The following is a 17,436-nucleotide window of genomic DNA, read 5'->3' on the forward strand; positions in this document are numbered from 1 at the left end:
AGTTATTGAATTAACATTTTTAGTAATTTGATTATGATATTCCTTGGTGTGGTTTTTTCATGTTTCTTGTCCTTAGATTTATCAGTTTAAAGTTTTCATCAAACTTGGAACATTTTCAGGAATTGTTTCTTCAAACATTTTTATGTATCCCCTTCTTTCTCTTCTGTGGTGAGACTTCAGCATATATGTTAGGCTTCTTGATGTCGTCCTGTAGTTCAGGGATGTTCAGGTTTTTTCCCCCCAGTTTTCTGTCTGTGATTCATTTTGGTTAGTTTCTGTTTCTATTTTCAGTTTGATCATCTTTTCTTCTTGATGTCTATAATCTGCTATTAATTCCAACCAGAATATTTCCCATTTGACATAATATATTTTTCATTTGTGGAAATTTAGCTTAGTTTGTGTCTTTTAAAAATATATGTCTTCCATTTCTCTTCTCATAGTGATGCATCCCTCTACCTTCTTGAACATATGGAATATATTTTTTTAATGTCATTGTTTACTAATTCTATCATTGTGTCACTTCTGAATTTGTTTCTATTGATTAATTCTTCTCATTGTTATAGGTCATATTTCCTGGTTCTTTTGCATGCCTTTATTATTTTTTATTTGATGCTGAAGTCATTGTAAATTTTATATTGTTGGGTGGTGAATTTTTTTGTTGTTGTTTTCCTTTAAATATTTTGGTTTTATTCTTCTAGTAAGCTGTTAAGTTCCTTGGAAACTGTCTGAACCTTTTGATGCTTGCCTTTAAGCACTTGTTAAGTGGGTCCAGAACAGAGTGTAGGTTAGGGCTAATTTGGCCGCACTATTGAGACAGCACCTTTCTAAGAATTATTCAAAGCCCATGTCTTAGGAGGTCTTTCCACTTTGGCTGGGGTGAATGTGAACTATTCCTGGCCCTGTGTGGGCTTTGAGGAGTGTTCTGCCTGCTTCTCCATGGTGTTTCTTCCCCCAGCCTTGTCCCTTCTTCATATGTATGCATTGATCTGTGCTCAGCTGAAGACTTGAAGGGAATTCTCTGCATATCACCAGAGCTAGCTAGCTCTCTTTATAGCTCTCTCCTTCCTGGAACTTTGCTCCACAAATTCTAGCCATCATGGCCTCTCTGACCTCTGAATTCTCACTATCTCAATTCAGGGAGACTAGGGGGCTTCATATGGGTTCTCGTCACCTCACTGTGGTCTGGAAACACTTTCTAGCTGGGTCAGTTACAGAGCATACCTCCTTCGCTTCCCTTATGTCAGGAATTGCTGTGCTGTGCTGCTTGCTGTTCAGTCGTAGGTTTTGTGTGGCTTTTATTTAAGGAGGGACAGTAAATTTGACCCCAGTACTTCCTTGTGCCCTGAAGCAGCAAATGTGTATTCGGGCTTATAAGTCTCATATTTGATAACAAAGGACTGACTGCTTTGATGTCCTTTGTCATATATTTATATTATAACTATATATTATATATAATATGTATGAATGGTAACTCATAAAATTATAGCAGTGGCAAATTTATTATTTGCATATATTAATTTCTATAATACATTAGAATAAAATAGGAAGTACATTGGGAACTTTAATGGATATGCATGTTCACAGACTAATTTGGTATAGTTATTTGGTTTAAAAATGCAGTTATGTTTCATTTGTTCATGTATATATTTTCTAGAAGTCTTATATGTCTCTGTTTTAAATGCTTCTAGTGATATTTCTGCTTATATCAATATTTTCTTTTGGAATTGAAATTGAACACGAATTGAAATTGAAAACATTAAAAACAGTACTTTCAATTAGTTTTGTTCACCATAAAAACGAATGAGTTGATGGCTGGTTTTTTTCCAATTTCTGAGTATTCAACAGTATTCATTGTATACTTATGAACTCTTATATTTTACTTATTCTTTTAAAAATTTTTAAATTTTGATTTAAAGATTTTATTTATTTGAGAGAGAGAGAGGCAGCGAGAGAGAGAACACGAGCAGGGGGAGTGGGAGAGGGAGAAGCAGGCTTCCCGCTGAGCAGGGAGCCCGATGCAGGGCTTGATCCCAGCACACTGGGATCATGACCTGAGCCAAAGGCAGACGCTTAACAACTGAGCCACCCAGGCGCCCCTATTTTACTTATTCTTTGGCAAATATCAGGATGGATTTATTTCTTCAGAAAATGTTGCATCAGTGTACGTAGCTGGTAAAGGAACAATATTTTAAATTACTAATATTTTGTTTTTATAGACTGTTCGCTGTTTTGTGGATTTTGTGCTTGTCAGGAATCTTGAAGGTAAGTTGTTTTAAAATGGTAACTTGAAATATAATTCTGGCCAAAATAATCTTGAAAAGCTGTAAGAAGTACTCTTATGATAGGACACTTAGTTATAATTATCTGGAACATTTATATATAGAATAATTAAAAAATTATCTTAAAAAATCAGGGTCTTATGTTAATATTCTCAATCGAAAGAAAGATGAACATATGACTTAAATTATAGAGAAAGAGGCCCTCACTTGTAATTGGTAACCTCCCAGTGGCACATATAATTCTAAAAAAGAAATACATTTTTAAATAATTTATATTTGGAATGCTATTGTTTGAAGTTGTGGGTAATTTGATAGAAAGGAGGCTATCCATTGATTCATCCATTCATCCTTTCATCCAGCAGAAAGGATGGACCTGCCTTGCCTTTTTCTGCTTTTAACATTTGCATTCCGAGTTGTAAAGCATTATGAAATATGTTTATAGCGTATGTAACTCAAGAGCGAGTAACTTAAGTATTCTTAATACAGTTCTTAAATATAAACTTATTTCTTGCCTATAGTTATTTTTCTATAGTCAAACAATGGAGTTGGTCTTGGCTGCTGTGGGAGCCCTTCTTTTCTGTGGATTCATCATCTATGACACACACTCACTGATGCATAGGCTGTCACCTGAAGAGTATGTATTAGCCGCCATCAGCCTCTACTTGGATGTCATCAACCTATTCCTGCACCTGTTGCGGTTTTTGGAAGCAGTTCAGAAAAAGTGATTGAAAGCAGTATATGGAAACTGATTCATTAAGTAATAAAGTTTGAGATATAATTAACTATTAAATACTTTTGTGACTTTCTTCATATGCTATGTACTTCTGAGCTATTATATAGTATAATAGTAATATCTGTGTTACTATTGTATAAAAGTGATTATAATAATAATAATTCTGATTATATGTAAATATATTAAATATATGATGTAATTACTAGATTATATGCTAATAATATAAATCTTACTATTCTTTATGGTATCTCGTTTCTAAATCCTTGATTTAGAATCTCAGGTAGGAGATACCAAAATTCTGTTTTTCCATTTTTTCAGTCCTAAACTTGCCATATATAGATTGTTTATCTGCAATTCAAAAATAATTTCATGAGTAGATTAGACTGTCAGTTTATCTGTGTCTAGTGATTTTATCTAAATTTTTCCTTAATTAATGTTAGAATTGATTTTGATTTTAGAGTACTTGTATCCTTATCACTATAAAGTGTAAATTTCCTTCTACTAGAAGATTTTGATCTGACTTAGAAAAAGCATAAAAGATAAATTCCACTGAATTATTCAGCATTCTATTAAAATGTTAATGACATTTCATTATAAAATGTATTAAAAATGAAATGTCTTCTTGAAAGTCAGATATTTTGACATAAAATTTGACATTATTAGTTTTTTTTAAGTACAGTTTCCATATAAAAATTATAACGTTGTACCAGTGGCCAAGCAAACTTTCGCGAATTCCTTCATTGTATTAGTTTGCTAAGGTGCCATAGTACTGGGTGGCTTAAACAAAAATTTATTTCCTCACAGTTCTGGTGGCTAAAAGTCTGAGATCGTAGGTTTGTTTCTTCTGCGATCTCTCTCTTGGCTGGTAGATGGTCATCTTCTCCCCATGTTTTTACATGGTTTTCTCTTTGTACTTGTCTGTGTCCAAATTTCCTCTTCTTACAAGGACACAAGTCACACTGGATTAGGGCCCACCCTAATGACCTCATTTTACCTTAATTACCTCTTTAAACACCCTGTCTCCAAATATGGTCACCTTCTGAGGTACTAGGGGTTAGGACCTTGTAATAGTCTGAATGTTTTGTTGTCCCCCCCCCCAATTCACATGTTGAAACTTAATGACCAGTGTGATAGTATGAAGTGGGGCTTCTGGGTCATGCTTAGGTCATGAGGATGGAGCTTTCATGAATGGGATTAGTGCTCTTAAAAAAGTGACCCCACAGAGATCCCTCACCCTTTATGTTACATGAGGTAACAGTGAAAAGACACAATCTTCGAACCAGGGAAAGAGCCTTTAGACACTGCATTTGCCAGTACCTTGATCTTGGACTTCCCAGCCTCCAGAACTGTGAGAAATTTCTGTTGTTTATAACTACCCAGTCTCTAGTATTTTGTTATGGCAGCCCAGATAGGCTAAGGCTTCATCATACGAATTTTTGGGGGCACAACTCAGCCCATAACACCCACTAAGCATCATTCCCCAGCTATTAAGTTGAAATAAATTAATACTATAGAGTTAGCCTCTGGTGAGTTTTAGATGTAAATTTGACTCCATCATTATCAATTAATTGTTGAATACTCTGTCGCATGATGCTATACTCAAGTTTAACATAGTATAGTGGGTAAGAGCATTTAGATTGGAATCCTTGCTGTGCTACCAGCTGATGGATGATGTGACTTTTGACAAGTTATTTATCCTTTCTTACTTAGGTCTTTTGCCTCATCTTTATAATGGGAATCATAATACCTACCTTAGTGGACTGTTAGAAGGATTAAATGAGTTGGATATGTCATATAAACTGAGTGCTTAATGTCAGCTACTATTAATTCTTATTGGCAGTCCAAAGGAAGAATGCACTGAATTGTGACTAAAGATTCTAAATAAGCAAAAACAGAGTTGACATTTAAAAAATGTAAAACAGTGCCATTCTTTTCAGTAAATTATTTTTTGGTTTGGAAAATAGTTTTTTTAATAAAAATAATGTAGACATGTATTCATTTATCTTTTTTAGAGGACTTAAATAAATTTTTAAAAAATTGTTTTAATTTCTGATATGACAAATGTTGTAATTTCTAAGATTGTAAAAAGATCATAAGACCAAGAAGTTTGAAAACCACTGATGCAGACTATTATATTTTATCAGTGAGCCATAATCATTCATATTTTCTTCTGTCAAAGAATTTTATACTGTTCCTTCTTTTTTACTGGCAAAATCAGTGCTGCTATGTTTGTCCCTGCATGTGCCCCAGTGTGCATAGATTATGAGTTTGCCTAGGTAGGGGAATATACCTAGAAGTGGAATTGCTGGATAAAAGGGTACACGCAACTTCAATTTTTTACAAGTAAAAGCGAAAATACACAGACTCCAGAAATACTTTAAAAAGTGGAATGAGCAGGACTTGGACAGAGCGATTGGCAGCTCCACCTGCGAGGAACAAAGTATAGCCAGAGGTAGGAGGAAAACAGAGAAAGAGCAGTATCTGAGAACCGTTTTTACGGAATGTAATTTTGGGAAAGGTGCAGTGGGCTCTGGCTGCCTGCCCACATTTTTTTCCCGCAGTACACTTGATGCACTTTGGAGAATTAGTAATGTCAGCAGCCAACTGTGTGCCTTTTTGGAACAGCTGGGAACTTAGGCTCTTTTTGTTGGTTCATCTTTGTAGAGCTTTGCCTTGAAGTCCCCGACACCTAGGGCCTGGACAGCATGGGGTCACCATCTGAAGCCCAGAAGTCTTTGTAGTCCGGAATGAGTGACTATTCAGGTTCGGCGTTCCGTGGACAGGCCTAACTGCAGAGGCTCTACCGGCTGGTGTGTGTTGTGTAGCATGCCATTAAGGTGGGAACCAGTGCACTCCCAGTCGTATTCAGTGCTGTCCACTTTGCCTCCAGTTCCAGGGGCTTCTTCCAGCTCTGTGAGGGAGCTGAAGCAATGTTCGGTGTGACTTCTAAGCCTCGTCCCTCCATCAGGGGCCAAAGTTTCCTGAAGCCGTTAGTTTACTTTCAGTCATCTTTGTATACCCAACATAGAGCCTGAACAGAGTGCATACTCTGCATACTCAAATGTATGAATGAGGGAATGAATTAAGGATTTTTAAATATACTAAGGCCATTTAATTATTTTGAGAACTGCATTTATACAATCTGGTGAAATAAGTTTAAAAGTTTTTTTTTTAATACCGTTTATGATTCAGCTTTTTAAAGTATTAATAATGCAGAATTTTGGCATATATTTAACGCCATGACATTTTCGTAATAAGTTTTTCTCTTTTCTGGTGCCAGGTGTCTGTTCGGGTCTTGGCTTGGTATATTAAACGAGATGCAGTTAATTAGGACTATCAGAAAGTGAGCTTTCTCTAAAATGCAATGAACATGTATTTTTGGGAGAGGCAGCTAAGATCTAATATATGGTAATATGTGAAAATTCACATATATTTATAAATTTATAAAGCTTAATCTCTTATTTAAAGAAAGCAGGTTTCTCATGCATGCTTTTTTATATAGCACGTTAGGGATTTTTTCCAGCCAGTGTTAAAAAACCCTGCCGTGTTTCGAATACAGTAATTTCCATATGATGCAGGGTTTCTTCAAGGACACAAGTTTAAAGAAAAAAGGTACACACAAATTATCTCAGAACTCCTTTACTAGCAACCAGCCAGGAATTTACTAGGCATCATTAAAGACAATTTACTGTTTTTTTGCTGTATGTTACAAATCTCTGGAAAATACAGCTTAACAAGCATGTGCATTTTGAAATTATGTAAAAACGATGAAAGCTACCATTTGCTGAGCTCTCATCACCTGCCTAGGATCAATTAGCTTGTATTAGCTTGGGTCTATGGAGAAGGAATTCCAGGCTCTGAGATACTTTTATAAGTCATAAGGAAGTGCTGGAACCAAAAATGCAACATAAGACCTGTCTGGTTCCAAAGCCTATACTATTAGCTGGGTGTGATATGCAACTGATGAATCACTAAATCCTACCCCGGAAACTAATACACTATATGTTAACTAAATTGAATTTAAATTAAAAAATTGAAAAACAAAGCGTATGCTACTAGCATATGTAAAATAAAAAGAACTGGTGTTTGTGACCAATGTGACAGTCACCTAAATCAACTGCCGTAGGCTTAGATTTATGTCTGGTTTATATTGATTATTAGCCAGGTAAACATTGGTTGAACAGAATCAGTTTGGTCATTTTACTTTTTGAATTTGTCTTTGGATTGGTAAAGGGTCGTTTTGGGGTACAGATTTGAGGTATAACTGACAATAAGTCGCACACATTTTACGTGTACTGTTGGTAAGTTTTGACAAATGCGTACACCCGTGAGATCATCACCCGGGATGGGAAATTTTAAAGGCTTCAAATTAAGATGATTTCAGTTCGGGTTCTCGAAGAACACGTGATCTCGGAAGACTCAGTCTACGGAAATCCATGAGTACCATGTGAACCTTGATGCCGGACCTGAGATGTAAAGGTCGGCTCTGAGCCCACTACTCGGCAGGCAGAGTCACCTGGCCAGGATCGCTGTTGGGATTAGAGCGTCGCGGCTAACCCGCTCACGCTCGGGAAGTTGGTCTAGCCGGCGGCCCAACTTCCGCCGCTATTTTCCGCATTGTCCAGATCCCACTTGGGAACTCACAGGGGAGGAGTCAAGCTCCACAGTCGCACTCCCATCGAAGGAAGTACGTCAGCGCCGGACTCCAGGAGACCCCGCCTCTCGGGGCTTTCCGGGGCATTTCGGCTCCCGGCGTGCAGTGCGCCCTACCGGGACTCCCAGGAGTTTGTGGACCGGGCTGTCCGGAAGGCGGAAGTGCGGAGGCTTCCGGTCAGCGTGGTTGTGAGCGCGGTCTCTGAGTTTCTCGGTGAGTTCGCCGCTTCTCCGGTCCAGTGGGGTATGGAACGTGGAGCTCGAGCCCGCCGCCCGTAGAGAATCTCGTCTCAAGGCTGGTCCTTCTCTGGGAGAAATTGAGCTCGGCCGAGACGCAGACCTGCTTAAGGGCCGAGGGCCTCCCATAGTCTTGGTGGTGGCCCTCGGGCTTCCCCCCTGCTCTGTGCGAGATGGAGCCCTCCTTCGGTAGTCTCGCTCCGGCCTGGGCCCTCAAGGTTGCTTACCGCACACCTTCTGTCCCTGCCCCTCGAAGTTTTGGGTTGTTGTAGACGGGAGAACCGAGTGAGTTGTGATTGCTGGCGTCCAAAAACTGCTGTTCCATTAGTTATTCATTCAGCAAACGCGCACCACATTGGGGGATCCAACGGTGAACGAGGTCTATTTAGTTAGCCCCTGCCTTCGTGGAGCCCACAGTCCACCGGGGATGACGGAAATGAATAACTTCAGATTGTAACACCTATTTAAAGAGAAAGAGAAGGATCATATGTGGAGAATAAAAGAAGGGGAGTTGATAGGGGTGAGGGTCAGGGGTACCTAAGTGAAGGAGCAGGCGTTAGGAAGATCATTCCCGGGCATAGGAGCAGCAAATTGCAAAGGTGCTAGTGGACGCAGTTGGGACTTAAATTTTTCTTTCTTTTTTTCCAAAATCATGTCTAAATATTTAATTTAACTGCTTGATTGCGTATAATAAATTGCACATGTTTAAAGTGTGTAATGTAAGTTTTAATATATGTACACAAACATCCATCAGCACAGTCAAGATAATGTCATAAATCACTCCCTAAAGCCTTCCTCCCAACCCTTTGTAAAACCTAGAATTCCTTCCTTCCCATTCCCTCATCCCCACACTGCCCTTAGGCTGTCACTGATGGAACTTTTTTCAGATGTAATTCGTACTTGGGGATGGGATGGAGCTTGGAACATGAGGTGAAACAGTTGAAGGAGGCAGGGCTAGGTCACAAATAATCTTGTGGATCATGAATATGAGGTGGGATATCATTAAAGAGTCTCATGAAAGAAGGAAAAGCTCCAAGTTTTTAAAAGCTTACACTACAGGCGCCTGGGTGGCTCTCAGTTGGTTAAGCGTCCAACTCTTGATTTCAGCTCAGGTCATGATCTCAGGGTTGTGAGCATGGAGCCTGTAAAGATTCTCTATCCCTCTCCCTGTGCCCCTCCCCCTGCTGGCACTCTCAGTCTCTCTCTTAAAAATTTTTTTTTTTAAAGCTCATACTAACTGCCTTGTGGAGGATTCAGGTCTGAGGCTAAGGGGTGAAGAGCAGCAAGAGTGGAAATAGACAAGTTTAAAATAGCTAGATTAAATTGAGAGGAGGATAATGATGAAGACAGGTGAGATGTCCTATAGGCATGGAGGAAATCAAGTTTAAAAATATTTATAAAAACACTTTGGGGGTGCCTGGGTGGCTCAGTTAAGTCAGACTCTTGATCTTATCTCACTCAGGTCTTGATCTCAGGGTCCTGAGTTCAAGCCCCATGTGGAGCCTACTTAAAAAGTACCCAAAAAAGCACCCATTTTGTAATTTGGAAGTTGTTGCATAAATATAAGGTGATGATGCTCATTGCATTTGGGGGAAAGTAAATTTCTGCATCTTGTATGGAAACTCCAGGAGCTTTCAGAATTGGCTTGACTTACGGTTTGCCAGTGACCACAGGGAATTTGATTGAGTACTCTTGTTATTTAACGGCTGTATATGCCATGTTGACCCTCACATAATTTGTTCATTATGCCATCATAAATCGTGAACAGAGTAAAGAGTTTTACCTTCCGTTTGTTCATGTTTTGTAGAAATACCTTTTGACCTGGTTTTCCAAGGATTTGCCCTTCTTTTTTAATAGTAAATTTTTGCTTTTGTCTCTGTATTTCTGTTAGCTTTCCAGGTAAAATATGGCTAAAAGCTTACGGAGTAAGTGGAAAAGGAAGATGCGTGCAGAAAAGAGAAAAAAGAATGCCCCAAGAGAACTCAGCAGACTTAAAAGTATTCTTAAAGTAGATAGTGATGTTTTAATGAAAGATGTCCAAGAGATAGCCACCGTGGTGGTACCCAAACATTGTCAAGAGAAAACTCAATGTGTGGTACAAGATGAAAAAGGTGAGTTTATGTGCTTCATTTTAAAAATAATAATTCTGTCAGTTTCCTTTTGTGACTCTTTTTCCCTCTTTGTCCTCCATTCTTTTCTGCGCATGCTTCCCTACAAACCTCCTGACATGCCCGTATAATTTTTTGAAGGCTTATAGTGCTGCTAGAGATCCTATGCTAAGCTATTTTAAAGCCAGTTCATGTGAATAGGCGTGTTTTGGATTATTCAGAGCGTGTCTTTGGTGCTTGTACGATAGCCTGAGTGTCTCAGACCCAGCACAACAGGAGTAGACAAACGTAGACGCGTCCTTGTTGGAAGGGTACGCTGTTCAGTCCGGGACTAGGCCAGATAGGAGATCTTTCTTCATTTTATCCTTTTCTACATCTAGTGCCCATTCAAAGAATCCTTATATGCCATTATATTATTTTCCTGAAAAATCAGAGTTTCCCTGTGTTCAATTTTGACAGACTGTAGCAACCTCTGTCTTCATCACGGTCTACAGTCGGAGGCTGTGTATGTTGCTAGTTTCAGCACAGGAAAAGACTCCTGGGTTTTCACATCCTCATAGAACAGTCTGGCAGCAAACTGAAACAAGCGCACATAGTAATCAGGCCCTTAAAATAGAAGTAATTTATGTGGTGTCCAAGGAAGAGAGCAGTGATCCTCAGCCTTCCAATCCGAGAAGTTTTCCCTCTTGCTGATACCCTCTCAAAGGCCAGTTTCTCCATTTGTGTTGTGAATCCTCTCCATTCTCAAGGGCTGTATACTCCTGCACCCTGCTTACCAATCCCTCTTCTCCACTGGGTCGCTCAGACAGCGTAAATGTGTTCTGGAATGCCCCTTCTCAAAGAAGAAGGAAAAAGCCTTCCCTCGATCTCACATTTCTCAGTCTGTCGCTTTATTTCAGCTCTCCCTGGCACTGCACACTTGAGTCTCTGTTTCTTCATATGTACGCTGCCTCCGCCCATTTGCTCTTTTTTTGGTCATTGAGGTAAAAGTCACATTAACATAAAATTAACCATTTAAAGTATACAGTTCAGTAGCATTTGGTACATTGATGATATACTCTGTTTCCAAAACATTTTCATCACCTTAAAAGGGAACTCTTTACACATAAAACAGTTTCTCCCTTCCCGCAGCCCCTGGCAGCCACTGATGTGTTTTCTGTATCTGTGGATTTGCCTATTCTGGATGCTTCATATAAATGAAATCCTATAACATGTGACCTTTTGTGTCTGACTTCCTTCACCTACGGTAATGTTTTTGAGGTCCATCCATGTTGGAGCGTGTATCAGTACTTCCTTTTTAGGGCTGAGTAATACTCCAGTTTATGTACGTACCGCAGTTTGTTTATCCACCCATTGGTGGATGGGCGTTTGCGTTGGCTTTCCCCTTCTGGCTATTGTGAAGAGTGCTGCTGTGAACATTTGTGTACGTATTCTTGCTTGAATACATGGTTTCAGTTCTTTTGGGTTTGTACTTACAATGAAATTGGCCGGGTCGTTTGATAATTCTGTGTATCAGGCACTCGATTTTATATTCTCACCAGCAATGAATGAGGATTCTTCACATCCTTACCATACTTGTTTCTTTCCTTTTTTTTTTTTTTCTTTTGGATTTTTGGATAATTGCCTCATCCTGTTGGGTATGAAGTGGTACTTGTGGTTTTGATTTGGGTTTCCTCAATGCCTAATGCTGTTGAACATGTTTTCATATGCTTGTTGGCCATTTGTATGTCATCTTTACAAAAAGATCTTTTCAAGTCCTTTGGCCATTTTTAAATTGGATTGTTTGTCTTTTTATTGAATTGTAAGAGTTCCTCATACATTCTGGATGCTAGATGCCTGTTCACTTTTGAGTCTTAGATTTAGTCTCTAGTTTTCTCTCCTGTTTTCTGTTTTCTCTTGTTACTCTTTCTGATTTTCATAACTTTATTACCTTTTTCTTATATTGATTTGTTTAGTTTTGCTGTTGTATTTTTAATTTCTAAAAGTTCTTTTTTTCTTCTATTGTTTCTTTATTACAGCCTGAGGTTCTTAATGGATATATCTTCTCTGATCTCATTGAGGGTCTTAATTATAGTTTGAGAAATTTCGATCTCTGTGCACTGTCTATTCTCTTGAGTTCTTCTCCCTCCCCCCCCCTTCCATTCCTTTATTTTTGTCTTTCTCCTTCATGTTGGAGGCTTTCTCCAATGTCTGGTGATCAATGGTTGTTTATATTTAAAAGTGAAGCACTAAAATGATGAATGGAAGCCTTCCGGGGAGGGGACGAGGTGTGGGGAGGGCTTATCAGGTGTTAGACTTGCAGAATGATTGGGCTGAACCTAGGAGGTTTTGTTGTGGAGGATCTAGATCAGAAACTAGGTCTCTTCTCTTCTCTCATCATCCTCAGAGAGGAATTCTCTCCTCTCCTGCCCACGTCAATGTCTGGCTACCCTCCTTCTTGGAGTATTTCAGGAACTCAATAGGGATAGACCTGGGGGTGAGGGAGTCTCTCCGTTTAGTAATGTACCTGTTTTCAATATGTTGCTCATCTCTGCCCTCAGGTTCACGTTTCCCTTTATTTCATTTCCTTCAACTCCCCATCCAGTCTTAAGCCACAAACCTAGTGGTTACCTTGACCTCTTTTTTCCTTATCTCCCTCCTCTAAACCATTAGCACATCTTTAATATCTCTAAAATACAGCAGGAATCTATCCATTTTCCTCCTCCTTTCGTGTTTTCACTTTAAAATGACCATTATCTCTTGCCTGAACAGAGATGGTAGCCTTTTTACTTCTCTCCTTAGCTCTTGCTCCCTTTTGATTCATTTTTGACATATCAACCAGTATAATATTTTTGGAATGTAAGGCAAATGATGGCATTTCCTTGCTTAAAACATCTCCTTGTCCTTCCATGTGCTCATCAGAGTTTACCAGGTCCTACTTAATCTGGTTCTGGTACTTCTTTTAAAAAAGCCACTTAAAACAGGCTGCAGTTGGCATTGTTATGCTCCCTTCAACAGAACATTGTGAGCTCCATGACAGCAAGGAGCACATTTGGACCACTACATCCCCAGAACCTAGAACAGTACCTAAAATAATCATTGAACAACTAGTTACTGAATGGCTGGAATATAGCCGGCGCTACTCCAGGCACTGAGGAAACATGATAAATACAGGAGAAATGGCCTCCATCCTGATGGGATTTACATTACACCGGAGGAGACCAAAAGTAAACCAGATAAATGAATTAATATAATGTCAGGCAGTAGAGATCATGGAAGCACCCATATACCCTGGTAAGTTCCCAGGGAGGGATGTTCTGGGCAAACCATTCACAGCAGATAAGGCTGGTGATAGATGTACCACAGCATGGCTGCTCCGAGCTTCCTGCCCAGTCTCCTGCTTAGCGGAGCCGGATCTCTGGGTGTTACCTGGTAAGAGAGAGTGGCAGCCTGGTGTGTATGCAAGTTTGCCTGCCTGCCTGCCTTCCCCTGCCTGCCTGCCTGCCTTCCTTTTTTTTTTTTTTTTTAAAGATTTTATTTATTTATTCGACAGAGATAGAGACAGCCAGCGAGAGAGGGAACACAAGCAGGGGGAGTGGGAGAGGAAGAAGCAGGCTCCTAGCGGAGGAGCCTGATGTGGGGCTCGATCCCATCACGCCGGGATCACGCCCTGAGCCGAAGGCAGACGCTTAACCGCTGCGCCACCCAGGCGCCCCCTTCCTTCCTTTTTTTTAATATACTTTTGTTTTTAAGTAAACTCTACCCCCAACGTGGGGCCCAAACTCATGACCCCAAGATGAAGAATCACACAGTCTACTGACTGAGCCAGTGGTGCCCCTATATCCAGGTTTTCTTTTTCTTTTTCTTTTTTTTAGGTTTTTATTTATTTAATCTCTGCACGCACCATGGGGCTCGATCTCAGGATCCTGAGATCAGGAGTCGCATGCTCCTCCAGCTGAGCCAGCCAAGGCCCCATCTAGGTTTTTCTTTGTCATCTGCCCATCTGTGTCATCACAAGCTTGGTGCTTACTACTCCACTTCTTCCAGGTACACCTCTTTGCAAGTGGCCAGCCATCCCTAATAGTTCATTTGCTTCTAAGGCCTGTCCGTTAAAAGTGTGGCTGCTCTTAATAGGCTCAGCTGTCTTATTTAGCTCAAGAAAGCACTTCATCAGAGAAGTGTTCTGACTCACATGTGCTCACAGCTGTACACTTGTCCTTCACGCAGTGACTCAAACCCATATATCCTAAAACTATGTTTCCTGTTTAACTTTTATTGTTCCAAAGACGGACACTCATGACAATATTCTTCAGAAAGTTTCTTAGTCGCTAAATTGATGACATCTCTCATTCCTTATAAATACTTTTTTTTATGTCTCTCATGGTGGTAGGAATACATGGGAGCATGTCTGAGTCCATTGAATGTGCTGTGAGGAGTTTTCAGTGTTAGTCAAAGAGCATTCCACAGAAGAAGGGATTTTTTTCTTTTGTAGTTTCAGACCACTTTCAGTTCTGATGTTCTCATTGCATTCACGTGCTTTTTACAAGATTGTTTCTTCATTCACGAGCCTTAACAGTTTTCTGTCTTCTATTCAGATGACATGAAGATGGAGACTGAAATTAAGAGAAACAAGAAGAGTCTTCTAGACCAGCATGGACAGTACCCCATATGGATGAACCAGAGACAGAGGAAAAGGCTGAAGGCAAAGCGAGAGAAAGGGAAGGGGAAAAGCAAAGGAGAAGCAGCAAAGGCAGCGAAGGGTTTGGCCTGGTAGACTCTTAAAAACTTGGAAACTCCTACATGGGACAGGTCTCTGATTAGAATGTATACATGGATTTCAGCTTCCACCAAATGAAAACGTTGTTTCCAGATTTAACGTGGCCTTGTTCTTCAATTCAAACCCAACTTGACTCCTCAACTTTGTCTTGGGAGCTTGAATAAAATATTTTCTTTGATGAAAGAAAGCTACACCGATACTTTAATTGGATGCTGTCCAGTATACAGGGATTCTCAAACATCACAACTCTATCAACTGTTAACTGTGGTGGTAACTGTTTGGGCTTCGTAAAGATAAAAAAAAAAAAAAAAAAAAAAAGATACACTGACAAATTTGAGTTGATTCAGGTTTAAAGAAAACTTTTATATAAAATATAATGTCAGTGGATCTTGTAAGCACTACGTGTTTGGAGTTTTAATTTTGTTTAATTCAGAATAAAAGATATTTTGTCAAGATCTTGAAGAGCTTTTCTTTCATCTCTCCTTAAGTTTTCCTAGTAATAGAGAAGACCACCTTCTTCAGTTAAGTTGTTAAAAAAAAATCTTACGTCTTTTGGTAGAATATTAACATCTACAAATTAGTACGCTCCATCTTTTTAGGAGCTAGAACATCCTGGGAACTAGTTTAACGATCTTCAGTTTTTATACTATGTAGCTTAATGTAACACAGCATTCCCCAGAGTATCTTTCTCAGAATCAATTTTTCTGAATGCATGGTGAAAAATACATTTCGTAGTCACATGAATTTGGGAAATGGTACATACTCGAAGGTTCACAAAAACGTGTTAGCTTAGTATAGTATTCTAGAGATCTATCAGTAAAGAAGCCTGTTCAACTTTGACTCTTTCAAACTCGTGTTCTGAAGAATAGAATATACTCTCAGAAATGCTGGTAAAATGAGATGATTTTTGTTAAGTCTGTCTTGCTACAGTTTACTAATTTCACTCTTGTTTAAATTTATTTATAGTTAAAGAATTTAAACTTGGTATTCGCTCTGAAATTTTACTGTAGTTCTGTTAACCATTCTTGTGTGTTCACTGGAATAACATTTATTGAGTGCCTACTATGTGCTCGGAACTTTTCCAGGTGCTCAGGACACAAGGAGGGAGACAGCGTTAAGTTTTGACCTTTTGGGCATCTACTCAGAAGAGGCTGTTAGCTTCAGAGGAAAACCAAGTTACAAGTGAAATCTATTAGAATAAGGTCACTTGGTCACCAAGACACAGATTTATGCCAGGCACGCTGCTAGGCTGTGACACCATGTAGAGATAAATAGGAGGACATGATCTAAGTCTTTGAGGAGATCTGAATCTATAAAATTGAATCCCAGTAAAATCTTAAGATGATTTTATATAATAGACTTTTCTCAATTTACTCAGTGATTAGTTCACCGAAACGTTAGTAGATAATTTTTAAAAACATAGATTTTCTCGACAGAAGCTAGTAGAAAGACATTAGTTGGAAAATACATGTTATCCATGGCCTTTTTTTGCCTTTTGGTATATAGTTATGAACAACAAATAGCTTGTGAGGAAAAGTAAATACATAAATACGTATCCATGAAATGAAAAAGTTGCTAACATTATCTCAGCCACTGGCAATATGAGCCTAAATACACTAGCTCAGTACTTGTTATGCCATCGTACGAACGGACTGCATTAGTGACGTTACGCACTTGGTGCTTACTTAGAATTTAGCAACATTGTCCGGTATTACGTAGCTGGATTTTCTTTAAGTTGATATCAGAGGCGAATGCCAGGGATACGTTCATGCGTTCTGTGGCCGATAACTTCTCATTGGTAGGAGCTCTGAGCTCTCATCCAGGGCCTCTTGATGTTAGGACGTTCCCTGAAGTTTATCCAGTGACAAAATTTGTCTGTTCAGGATTTCACTTAAAATAACGAAGCAAAACACCACTGTTGAAAAACTTATTTGGGAAACATGCTCTCAAATGTCCTATGGCCTCTCGAAAGGTGGCCCTGAGAGAGAAGTTCTCTGGCACGAGGGTGTGACTGGGGCCTCGAAGGCATCCTGAACTGTACTGCCAGCAAGATTCTTCCCACCTCCAAAGCTTGGCAGGAAATTTATTTAGACTAACATGCCGAAATGAGTGCAGGAGTACGATCACTTCTTTGTTGCTTTATTCTTCAAGGTCATACAGTAAGTATAGTGCAGTCCTTTCATCTTTTACATAATTAGCTTAGCTTTTTAGAACTGTCATTTATTTGACTCCTGTCTTCCAGAGAATTGCTATAAAAACCACCAGATGGAGCTCAAGCTAAGCACCAAATCATTTTTGGAATTAGAGTGGGCTAAACCCCAGTAGGAACTGATTATAACATTTCATTTTTGCTTTTTAAGAAATTAAATTTAAAATTAAAATAAGGGGACTCAAAATTGTTTTCATTGATATGCTATCTGTTCAAAAGGCCTTGGCCTATATTATTTAATCCTCAACTCTCCAAAGTATTCATTCACTTAATCCTCCCAGGAATACCTTCGTTGGATTCAATCCATGTTGCAGGCTCAGGATTTATAGACCTTTTCTCAAATTTCAGCCTAACCCGGACTGGAGCTCCCTAGGTAGTCCTCCTATAGAATGGGCCGACCCAGTTCGAAAACTATGGCCCCCAGTCAGGGGTGCCAGAGCTCCCAGTCGGAGAGTCATGTG

The 17,436-nt window shown here is 39.4% G+C and overlaps 2 protein-coding genes across 2 annotated transcripts in view; both read left to right on the forward strand.

Moving 5' to 3' along the window:
- Window positions 1-5,058, forward strand: part of TMBIM4 (transmembrane BAX inhibitor motif containing 4) — a 29,042-nt gene extending 23,984 nt beyond the window's left edge. The window contains exons 6-7 of the mRNA XM_026500094.4: window positions 2,217-2,262; window positions 2,798-5,058. Of these exons, the coding sequence (XP_026355879.1) occupies window positions 2,217-2,262; window positions 2,798-3,004 (253 nt within the window). The 3' untranslated portion in view covers window positions 3,005-5,058. The remainder of the gene's footprint in view (window positions 1-2,216; window positions 2,263-2,797) is intronic.
- A 2,712-nt stretch (window positions 5,059-7,770) lies between these two features.
- On the forward strand, window positions 7,771-15,221 carry LLPH (LLP homolog, long-term synaptic facilitation factor). Its single transcript, XM_026500095.4, has 3 exons — window positions 7,771-7,879; window positions 9,794-10,013; window positions 14,585-15,221. Exons 2-3 carry the CDS (start codon window positions 9,809-9,811, stop codon window positions 14,761-14,763), a joined length of 384 nt encoding a protein of 127 aa, XP_026355880.1. The 5' UTR covers window positions 7,771-7,879; window positions 9,794-9,808; the 3' UTR covers window positions 14,764-15,221.
- The last annotated feature ends 2,215 nt before the right edge of the window (window positions 15,222-17,436 follow it).

The sequence above is a fragment of the Ursus arctos genome, unplaced genomic scaffold (genome assembly GCF_023065955.2).
Source record: "Ursus arctos isolate Adak ecotype North America unplaced genomic scaffold, UrsArc2.0 scaffold_21, whole genome shotgun sequence".
Taxonomy (NCBI): Eukaryota; Metazoa; Chordata; class Mammalia; order Carnivora; family Ursidae; genus Ursus; species Ursus arctos.

Bases quoted from the DNA above. Each gene is read 5' to 3' on its own strand.
- LLPH (XM_026500095.4), top strand. From the start codon at position 9,809: ATGGCTAAAAGCTTACGGAGTAAGTGGAAAAGGAAGATGCGTGCAGAA. The intron at 10,014-14,584 runs GTGAGTTTATGT...TCTTCTATTCAG, and splicing joins TGTGGTACAAGATGAAAAAG to ATGACATGAAGATGGAGACT.